The following is a 12067-nucleotide window of genomic DNA, read 5'->3' as shown; positions in this document are numbered from 1 at the left end:
AAGGACAAGAAATGTAGGGTTTTTTGTTTGAGAGAGAGGTAACTTAAACTCTGTATCAGTTATCATCATAAATGACTCTGTGACCTTACCTTTACATTGGATTTTCTTTTCAAATGAAAGCAGAGGAAGGTTTGATTTTAGAGGGTTTATATTATATTAAAATCCAGGTTAGTTAGTCACAGTAATGCTGTATGAATGCTCTCCAGGTACTTGGATACTACCCAGAAATTTTAACATGACTGCTTTTATGATCAGATATCCTTAGGTTAGAATAAATAATAATAATAATAAACATTAAGTGATTTGTCAGGTTGTCAGCTTGTTTCACTGGAATGAAACATTTTTTCTCTACACTAGAAGTTGTTGCTTGAATAACACAAAACAGGTAAAAAAAAAAAAAATCCATCTCTTTTGTTATTGTCAAATGAGTGGACTATATATTTCTTGTACTCCACTGGAAAATGATTCAAATGGAGGAGCTGTTCTTTGTATCTGTTGCCATGGTGAATCCACTGATTTATTATTTTTCTTTAGGAAGAAAAAGTTACCTAACACCTAACTTGAATGTGGAACTGATGTTTATGAGACAAGACATAATTCATTCTGGCCCTCTCACATACATACATTTTCCTTGCACACACATACACACTCCTTTTACGTACATATATATTCACTCACACACATACATACATTCTCCTTTCACACACACACACACACACATTCTCCTTTCACGTACATATATATTCACTGACACACACACACATATTCTCCTTTCACACACATATATTTTCAGTCTCTCACACAAATACATTCTCCTTTCACATACATACATTCTCCTTTCAGGTACATCTATATTCACTCACACACATACAAACATTCTCCTTTTATTTGCATAACTGTGATAATTGATGTTAAAGTTCTGTAATATCTGACCCAAAGGGAGCATATACAAGTTAAAAAGAGGAGGTCCAAGAATTGACCCCTGGGGGACTCTACAAGCCATGGCCACTCGCTCAGATTCATAGCTGCCAATTATAACAAAATAACTCCGACCTTCTAAAGAGGTCCTGAACCAGTTGAGGACCGCTCCAGAAAGTCCAACCCAGTTTTCTAACCTGTGCAACAGGATTCTGTGATCTACAGTATAAAACGCAGCGCCTAATGTCGTTTAACACTTTGACCAGAGCTGTTTCAGTGCTGTGATGACGTCGGAGGTCTGATTGAAAGTTATCGAGACTTCCACTTTCATTCAGAAAGTCGTTGAGCTGGTTGAATACAACTTTTTCAATAATCTTGGACATAAAAGAGAGGTTAGAAACAGGTCTGTAGTTGTTCATCACAGAGGCGTCTAGAGTTCTCTTCTTTAGGAGTGGCTTAATGGCATCTTTCTTTAGTGACTTGGGAAAAATACCTGATGCCTGTGAGCTGTTAACTATTTGTAGGAGATCACTTTCTACTGAGGTAAAAACAGTTTTTAAAAAAAGTCAGATGGTATTATGTCCAGAGTCCAAGTTGGTGCAAGATAATAAACAGGAGTGGTCTGCCAACATAGAAGCAGTGTACAGGAGGGGCCAGAGCCGTCTCTTTTTCCTGAGACGGTTCAGCTCCTTCAATGTCTGTAGTGATATGATATGCATGTTTTATCACACTATCATTGAGAATGCACTGTTCTATGCTGTTGTCTGCTGGGGGAGTTGCACAACAGACAAAAACTGTATGCGCCTGGACAAACTGGTAAAAAAGGCCTGTTCTGTTGTAGGCAGAAGACTAGACCCTCTCAGTGCTGTGGTGGAGCAATGGATGAGGAGGAAATTATATTCTGTTTTGGATAATAATAGACATCCTCTCCACAGCATCCTGGCAGGTCAGAGGAGCAGCTGCAGGACTGAGAGGTTCAGGAGGTCCTTTGTCCCAACAACCATAAGGCTTTTTAACAGTGACTGCTGACATGTTCTTCTCAAATTTATTTATTTTGTCATTGATTATTATTATTGTTGTTGTTGTCTAGTATGCAATCATTGTAAATATATTTTTTGAGCTACTCCACTAATTTGAATTTCCCTCACTGGCGGATGAATAAAGTATTTTTCTATTTCTATATCTATACATGCAATTCTCCTTTCACACATATATATTCTCCTTTCTCAGGGACACAGGAAGTCCCTCTTTAAAGAGGAAGTCACTCTCAAACCAAGAAATACATGTGCTTGCTCAGCTTAATAATAATGAGATTATTCATCAAAAACTCAGTATTCTTATCTTTGAGGATTTACACCCATTTGAATATTTTGAAAGGACCAGGGGTCGATGTTTCTAGGGTCAGTGTTTACAGAGATCAGTTCAGTAATTTATTTGGTAGCTGGTAGACCTTTATAGGTGAACAAAAGGTGGTGGATGATTTCCTGTACAAAATAAAAGAAAACAAATAAATTCCAATACCAAACAAATAAGAACAATCAATCAGGACATTTAAACTTAACTCATAACTAAGGCATCCACAATTAAATGTTGCTAGGTAAGAGGATACATCAGGTAGGGTTCCTTGTGGAGGGAAAAGAGAGAGGGCTGAGGTTTGAGGGCTGGCTTTTAAAAGCTCAGGAGGCGTGGTGTGGTCCAGACAGAGTGGAGTCTCGTGATTTTTAACAATGTGACAGCATGTCACAAAAGGGTGAAAATTTAAAGGAAAACCCATTAAAAAATGTGTAACTAGCCTATAAAGTAGACCTGGCATCCTGTACAACTTGCCTGAGCCACTATGAAACTATTTTTATGAAAGTAATGCAGTTACTATTTCAAGTGGTTTTAAGCACTTTTCATACCCTGAAAACACCATGTTAAGATTCAAGGATATCAATCCTGATTTATGCTTTAAAATGTGCAGATTGTTTGATACCCTTTCCAAACACCATACAGAATATTGAATGCAACACATTGTAATCTGTCAACAGTTTGATGTGTGATGTTTGTAGTCACTATTTATTAAAGGAGGCAAACAGGTAACTGATACAAACACACAAATGAAGAAATATTCGAGGCCTGCACAATATCAGCAAAATGTGTGATGTGCGATCACACTGTTCAATATTGTGATGATGATGAAAATTCGATTAATGGTGCAGGCCCACACAACATGAGGCAAATGTATCTTTCTTTATCTGTCCACTGTTTAAACAAACAGAAGCACATGGCTAATTATTATGCAGAATGAGTCAGACAATTAGTCAAACATCATACTGTTATGATATTTACAGATTAAAACGATTAACAATTACTCTGGACTATTGGCGGCTGTAGCTCAGGAGGAAGAGCAGTCGCCCACCAATCGGAAGGTCGGTGGTTCGACTCTGGCTTCCCTAGGATACATGTCGAAGCGTCCTTGGGCAAGAACCCCACGTTGCTCATTGGGGGTATGAATGTGCTTAGAAAGCACGTAGTTATGTGTATCTTAAAACGTGCTGTATGTGTGTGAATGGGGTGAATGCGGCATGTAGTGAAGCGCTTTGAGTGGTCAGTTAGACTAGAAAAGCGCTATACAAGTACAAGTCCATTTACCATACTAATGTCCTGCATTCCTCATAAAACGTGCCTCAGATATTATCACTGTTTGTTAAAACTAACAGACTGATAAAATATAAAATCTTTTGACTAACTTACAGGAGGCCATAGTAACTTACGTTAGCTCTAGCACAAAATCATATAACTTATATAGCTCTACCACTCATATCATGTACATGTAACTTAAAACTCATACGGACATTTTACACACCTTTTACATACTTCTTTTTTCCACTATACTTTCTCTCACACACACTATATTCTCCTTTCACACACACATTCTCCTCTCACGCACATATATTCTTCTCTTACATTTATATATTTTCTTCAGACATACATATATATTTTTTTTTTACAATAATTTAAAATAAGTGTGTGAAAGGAGAATACATGTGCGTGAAAAGAAAATGTATGTGACAGGAGAATATATGTGTGTAAAAGGAGAATGTATGTGTGTGAAAGGACAATATATGTATGTGAGAGTGAAAATATATGTACATGAATATAAAATGTATATGTGTGAAAAGAGAATGTGTGTAAAAGGTGAATGTATATGTTTGAAAGGAGAATATATGTGTACGAGAGTGAAAATATATGTACATGAAAGGAGAATGCAATGTGTGTGAAAGGAGAATATCCGTTTGCGTGAGAGTGAAAATATATGTATGTAAAAGGAGAATGTATGTGTGCGAGAGTGAACATATATGTATGTAAAATAAGAATGTATGTACGTAAAAGGAGAATGTATGTGTGTGAAAGGAGAATATATGTGTGTGCGAGAGTGAAAATATATATGTAAAAGGAGAATATATGTATGTGAAAGGAGAATGTCTGTGTATGAAAAGAGAATATATGTGTGTGCGAGAGTGAAAATATATATGTAAAAGGAGAATATATGTATGTGAAAGGAGAATGTATGTGTATAAAAGGAGAATATATGTGTGTGCAAGAGTGAACATATGTATGTAAAATAAGAATGTATGTACGTAAAAGGAGAATGTATGTGTGTAAGAGAGCTAGAATGAATTATGTCTTGTACGGCCCCTCAGATGTTGCAGTAAGAATGTATCAGTTTGCCATTATGAAATGAAATGAGCAGAAAATACTCTTAATCCTAAAGTAAAATGATATTGAACTATAGTATGTTTTTTTTCAAATTCATGCAAAGCAGTTGATGTGAATGGGTTTTGCTGCCAGAAGAAATTACCTCCTGTGTTGCTTATAGTTGCAGCAGAGCTGAAGAGGACTAAGCACACAGCTTTGTTTCATCAGTGTTGTGTAAAGTGTGTGCAGTATTGTCCATTATGTTCACCAATGTGTGCAGCATTATTCTGTGCATATTAGCCCTGAGAACTCCACAGAAGTCCTCAGCTTAGAGCCACTTCTTTATTAGATTGTTCAGTTGTTTTTAGTCACTGGCTCTGGTGTCGCTGCCTCAACAGATGGCTGCCGAGCAGATGGCACTCTACAAAAGAGATTTACACAAGATATACAACTTGTTACAATCTGTTCTGCACCTTCTTGTAGACGGCCACGGTGTCAGCCTCAGTCAAGTATGTTGTCCAAGTAAATTCCCAAGTATCTGCAATCTGCCACCACCTGCACCTCTTCTCCCAGGATGGAGACAGTCTCGTGCTTATTCCTGGTTCTCCTAAAATCCACAATCGACTCTGCTGTTTGTGTTCAAGATGATGCGTTTGTTCCCACACCATTCTACAAAATGGTAAACCAGTTCCCTGCACTCAGCCTCATGCCCATCTCTGATACACCCAACAACTGCAGAGTCATCTGAATGTTTCTGGAGAAGACAGAACTCTCTCCAGGACTTCCATAATATTGGACGTCAGGGCAACTGTGTCCGTAGTCATTGAGGGTAGATGGATGAGACTTGTTTATTTTTTTTGAACAGCTGGATCAAGGCAGGTGTCTTCCACAGCACTAGAACTTTATTCTCAATCAGACTAAGGTTAAAGAGTTGCTGGAGAATAATGTAGCTGTTCTGCACAGGCTTTCAAAACCCTAGAGTTTACCTCATCTGAACCTACAGCCTTGTTCTGGTTCAGTCTCTCCAGCTGACTTGTGGAGCAAACAATGATTACTCTAGAAATAAAAAGACAGTTTTAACCTGTCAGAGTTAATTAACTCAGTTCAGGGTTGAAAAGGGATGGTATGTGGATCATACCCCCAACAGTGAAGAATAATCTTGATGACATGGACAGATGTCATGTGGAGTGGGAAGGACCCTAAAAACCCATAATCTGATGAGGTGAATGCAATGAAGGAGGATGACATTCATGATTGGACACTAAAATAACAGCAGAAATTAAATGAACAGATTTAAAATTTAGCTACATCAAAATGATTGGCTCACAGACATAGGCTATTGTAAAATTAGTGTGGTGGAGCTGAGGTGGTGAATCAGGAGGGAGAAAATGTGATGTAAATAAATTAATGTTAACATGAGAAAGTCTTCCTGAATGAAAACCATTTTTATTTATGCTGTGTAAACACAAGATAACATTGAATTCCAACCATTTTGTACACCTACTTTATCCAAGCAGGGTTGAGTGGGAGGTGGGGGGGCAGAGGCATATCCCAGCTGTCACTGGGCAAGAGGGAGGATACAATCTGAACAAATTGCCAACCCATTCCAGGCAGAGACAAATGAAAAAACAACCTTGTGTGGCGAGGGGGGTGTTTCGGATGGGGACACAACACTAGAGAATGAGTGTGGAAAAAGCGTCACAATGCCACCTGTGGGGGACCTAAACCCCAGCAACTCCACCTCGGGAGTCCAGATATATTTGACTAAATCTTTTAAAAGCTAAGTGACAACTGAACATAAACAACAAAAACAGCTGGCTATGAGTATCCTCCAAAGGACTGCACTGATTTAATGTCTACAGCTGATGGTCACAGACAATACAAACAAGGATGTAAGAAAAAAAGAATATAAAAGAGAACACACAATTCCTTAAAAAAAAAACCCACATAGGTAAATCAAACAAAATACTGAAACAATCTATGACGGAAATCAAATCATCTCTGCATGTGTGCCACACCTAGTTATAGGGCACCTTTGGAGGAGGGGTGAAGCGTACAAAGAAGCTACCAGCCAACCTTAACTTTATTAAATCGAATTAAACCAGTTGTCAGTTCAATCAAATGACTAAGGCCATAAAACTAACCAAAACAAATAAAAAGATACAATCAACTCATAACGAGTAGGACCAAAACAAAATTACATTCATAATGACAATACAGACAAGAACAAAATCCAGTGACGAAGTCGTAAGTCAGAGCAGAGACAAAGCAGCCGTGTGGTGTGGAGTCAGTGGGCTTAAATTTGTCTTACAAATAACATATCATCATATAATATATAATTTTCCATTTGTGAAACTGAAAATTCTGTTTGGCAAATTATATACAAATACACATATTTGTAAAAACCAAGACACAAGTTACTAATAGGAAATTTGCATTTGTGCATAGCAAAACACGTGTGCAGCTCAAGGCATATTTCTAGATCACCCTCTGTGCACTTGCAGTTATTTTTGAGACAAATTTAAGCCCAAAGGAGTACATGTAGGCTGAGGGGAGGGAGGCAGACTGGTCGCGTTAATGACGCCAGACTCCACTCTGAATTAACTTTTTGTTAATAGGAAAGGTACATACCAGGACGCCGTCGCAGCTGTTGCGGATAGCACGGAGCGCAGGAGCGCAGGAGCTCTGGTAATACGCCGCAGCCTCAGGTTTATGGTACAGCCATACCAGTGCCACTTAATGGGTCTCTACAGGGCAACAGAAATGCCGGGGAAGGAAGGGGACAAGCTGGCCGCGCTACAACACGCAGAGGCGGGAAATGTATTGCTAAATCCGGCTATTTTATAAACGACAAACTGCAAGGGTGCCACTTACAACTTGGATACAGGTTTTCTGTGACTACTGCCACCAGGCTCCAAGACAAGGACACGCCTGAGCGCTAATTGCTTCCACCATATCTGCTCACGCTGCGCAGCCCGTAATCACTGCACCTGAGTGTGCCCATGCCCTGGCGGGTGGGAGGGGAGGGAAAACCCCTAACCTGCCACACCTGCGTGCTCTAACAGATTCCAAGGGTCGATTTAGACTCACCAATTAAGATAATATGCGTGTCTTTGGACTATGGGAGGACACCAGAGAAAACCAAATAATGCACGATAAGAAGATGGAAGCTCCACACAGGCAGACCCCATATGTTTTTGTATAAAAGAGCACAAATAGCTTATCCAGGATTTGGATTTAACAGAAACAAAAACAGATCAAATATAAAAGAAAACACAAGGAAACAAAGTTTGTTTGTAGATGCGGTTCTTATATCAGAATGAGATCCATAAACATCCATTGAAGAAGATAGCACCTTCATAAATGGCAAGTCTCCCAGCTTGATCCTCAGCTCAGAATTTATTACTCAAAAAGCGAGAGAAATAATCTCTCATGAGAGAATTGTTCTCATAACCTGGACTGGTGACTGGTGCATATTTGAGTTTACATATCAAAATGCACCGGCAGCTAACATTGACGGACATCAATCGAAATTATAATTGAATCAACTAGCAGATGCAAACATCCTGCAACTCAAAGACACTTATTGTGTGCAAACGGGGATGCAGTGTTAAAAAATGTCAAAGCAGAGCTACAAGTTAAAAATCAGGTAGCACTGTGTGTGTGTGTGTGTGTGTGTGTGCATCTTTTCTCACTGATTTACTCTGCATCTGAATGGATGGAAGAAGCTGGCTAAAATGCGACTTTGGAAGAAGCCTCATTTTATACACACATTTCCAGCATAGAGTGTAGTGCATTTGGAAATTAGCTCACTCGTCTAAACTAGTGTAAAAGAAATCATTTTATTTGAAGGAATAAAAAAGTTTTGGAAAGTCAGAACATGCTTATGCACACAAACTGACCGAGCACGCACTTTCAGGCTTTTCTCTCATTCTGTAATTTGTGCCTATTGAAGTCAGCCTTCAGCACCCTTGTAACAATAAAAACAAAAACCTTGAAAGGCTCTCATGAGAATCCCACCTGACATTTCATCCTTGGACACAGTGGCCCAAGGTGGCCAGTAGTTTTATTTCAAAGGTAAAATGTGACTGATTGCTTTGGAAAGGGGTACCAATAAAGTTTCACAGATTATCTTTTCCATGTGTGTGTGGGATTTTTTTTCATCTGACTCTCTTCTTTTTTATTAGATACAAGTAGGGTCTTCAAGGAAAACCCTTGGAAACTTCCTTTAAAGTGCTGTCATTGCAGTTTTTTGTGTCCTATATACGTCCTCCCTCTGCTCCTCTAATTTCATGAGTCCATTAGTGCATCTGTGCATTCAGCCTCTCTTTATGGGTCTCTATCAGTTTGCGTACTGACTATAGAAGGCCTTAGTTTTCCTTGTGCCAGTGTCTCGTCTCATTGTCCAGCATCCAGATTACTGCCGCCATTATTCCTGATGCTATCTGTGGCTGCAAAGCCGGGAGTCAGGACGATTAGTCATCTTTGCACTTGGGCCAGTGTGGCCTTAGTTTTAGAGGTTTACTCCATCTGCTGTGATGGGTAGTTCCTGCTTCCTTGTTTTAAACTCGTTGGCAAATTTCCAGTTGTGCTAGTTTTAGTGAGGTGCATGTATGCATATCCTCTTTCTTTTAGTAGAGCATAAAGAAAGGATACCTTATGCTTTTGACTATCATGCATTTTTCCAACTGCTCTATCTTGTTTACGAGTGATGCCTTTTCTTGTAGGGCTGCACAGTGGTGTGCTGGTTAGCACCACAGTGCGAGGGTTCCAGGTTCAACTCCTGGCTGGGGCCTTTCTGTGTGGAGTTTGCATGTTCTCCTCGTGTATGCGTGGGTTCTCTCCAGATACTCCAGCTTACTCCCACTGTCCAAAAACATGCATGTTAGGTTAATTGGTGTCTCTGAAATTTATCCTTAGGAGTGGGTGTGAGTGTGTGTGTGTGTGTGTGTGTGGTTGTTTGTCCTGTGTGGCCCTGTGATGGACTGGCGACCTTTCCAGGTTGTACCCCGAATCTTGCCCAATGACCGCTGGTATAGGCTCCAGCCCCCCTGCGACCCGACTGACGGATTAAGCGGCTATAGAAAATGGATGGATGGATAACTTCTCTGTTTATCACCCACAATCAAGCTTAGATATATAAAGTAAAACTTGCCAAGTTAGACTGATCTTAATCTCTAGCCCATAACTGGTGTTTTCAACATTTGTGACAAATACCGGTTCATTTTTTTTGCATGCAACAGTTTGAGAATCACTGCTGTATGCTGTGATTTGAAGACTGCAGCTGGCAGTGGTTTGGGAGGTATAGCAAGAATTTTGGGTACTATACCATGCTGTGTAGATCTTATTACAGGTTGTAGTGGGAATATCATAGCAGGCTACAGTTTGAGCATCGCAGCAGGTACAGTGGGAACAGCTACACTGGGCACAATTACAGGTTATTGGTTCAGCAGATATGGCAAGTTGTGGTTCAGGAGCTCTGGCTGTCATTTCAAGAGCTGTTGCCTGCTGTGTGGGCATCACTGCAGGCTGTAGTTAATCAAATTTAAACCAAAGAGGATTCAAATACTTAACATCTTGTCATTCTTTTGTTTTATGAGTTGTCTTTTTGGGACAGCAACAATGCTCTCTTTCAATCTCTCTTGTATGAGTTGTTCACACTGCTCTCTTTGGGGTACAGAACAGCCTGCCTCTGAACCACAGAAAGGACTTAAGTTCCCTCAGCTCTTGGAGGTGTGTCTACTCTTTGGACTGGATGGCGAACTGCTTCCTGAGCTTTCTTGATTTCCTAAAAAAAAAAGAAGATTGCATGCACATATTCATGCATACAAAAATATTGAAAAAACACGTGAAAAACTCAAACGGCATACACTCACACAAAGATTCACTTTACAAAAACTATATGCATGATAACAGCAGCTAGAAGACGTTTTATCAGCTTGCATGATTTAGTTTTGGAATGAGCAGCATTTTGATAAACATAATGTACCAAATCTATTGATTGGATCTACAGATAGGTTTTCTTGGAAGTGTAGTCTTCCTCCAACAGGTTTAAGATTTTCTCATTTGTAGCAGTGAGCCTGAGAGCCATCCTCACAACACCCTCATTGTGTTTCTGTTAGGATCAGAATGCAAAGCTATTACACACTGGAGGGTTTGTCTCAATCACACCGAATGGCTATGAATTTTAAATGTGGGATTAGAGCCCACAGAGAAGCAGGCACATGAGAGAGACTCAGTCAGTTGAGTGCTAATTTGATTTATTTTATTTTGTTTATTTATTTTTTTGACAAACTATTCTGGCAACATATTGTTTTCAGGGATTGCTTATGCTTTAGTTTTTCAGCTGTTTAAACCACAGCAGGAACATGTGCGCTCTCCAAAAGAAAAGGATTTGATCGTGATGAACATTCTGTTTTCCATAAGAAAAAAGAAGCAGTGCTGTGGGAATGGGTTTCAGGTTAGCCAGTTCAGTATTTAGAAATGACTTCATCAAAGAGTATTACATTTAAATCCAAAGAATTATTATGATATTACAAATTATGATTTTAATGTCCGTCTGTTTTCTGTTACATTGATGCATTACAGGGCATCCCTACATAGTATGTTGTGTGTTTAGAAGTCAGGTGATATACTTTGTTGATATTAAATCTATCTTATCCTTGCTGTTGTTTCAGGTGGACACATGGAGGATTCATCACCATATGAGCCTGTAGCCCCCAACCGGCAACCTGACGCCTTCCGCTTGGCTGCCATTTCTTCAGGTAACACAGGTTTCATCTCAACTGAGCATTGAATTTCTCACGGGAGTGGAAATGATAGCGTCACTTGTTCCAGACGGGTTCAATACAGGTTCTGCTGGAATTTAAAAAAAAAAGAAAGAAAAGAAAAGAAAATGCGCTGATCTTTGCCCACTGGTTGATTGGTTGGTGTGAGGTATACAATGTACTCTCAAGGTACCATCCCCCATTTTTCTCAAACATTGATTTTGCTTTCAGTTTGATTTCTTCTTGGCTAACTAATTAAACAGCCCTGCAGAGGTATTGCTTTCCATTGAATCTACTAGTTAAAATCACCAAAGTATCACAACTCAATGCAACTTTCAACTATTTCAATACATAGCTGAAATACTTTAGTGCATAAAAGAACTGCAAGATAGTCGCAAAAAAAAATTGTGATCTCTGTCATTTATTTCCAGAGGATGTTCTCCATTATTTTTTATTTTTAGGCAAAAGCAATCAGGAAACTACAAAAAGACAGCACATTTTCTCCTGGCTCATTTATCTTGTTTTGTTTTATAACTGGTTGGCGCAAGAAAAACACACTTCTTTTTTTTGCATAATCCATTTAGCTCTACACATGCAATCACTTGTTTTTGAAGATTAGCTTGTTTGATATATCAAAAGGTGGTAAAACTACCAGAGTGAATATAAAAAAGTGCAGGCTTTGATTTGCTTAGAGATTTTAT

The 12067-nt window shown here is 39.2% G+C and overlaps 1 protein-coding gene across 1 annotated transcript in view; it reads left to right on the top strand.

The window, feature by feature from the left end:
- Positions 1-12067, top strand: part of LOC140310036 (GDNF family receptor alpha-2-like) — a 60650-nt gene that overhangs the window by 13813 nt on the left and 34770 nt on the right. The window contains exon 3 of the mRNA XM_072388160.1: positions 11277-11363. Coding sequence (XP_072244261.1) covers positions 11277-11363 — 87 coding nt within the window. The remainder of the gene's footprint in view (positions 1-11276; positions 11364-12067) is intronic.

The sequence above is a fragment of the Leuresthes tenuis genome, unplaced genomic scaffold (genome assembly GCF_036924035.1).
Source record: "Leuresthes tenuis unplaced genomic scaffold, fLeuTen1.0.hap1 SCAF_6, whole genome shotgun sequence".
NCBI lineage: Eukaryota > Metazoa > Chordata > Actinopteri > Atheriniformes > Atherinopsidae > Leuresthes > Leuresthes tenuis.
The sequence above is the reverse complement of the archived record's forward strand: the minus strand, read 5'-3'. Positions and strand labels throughout refer to the sequence as shown.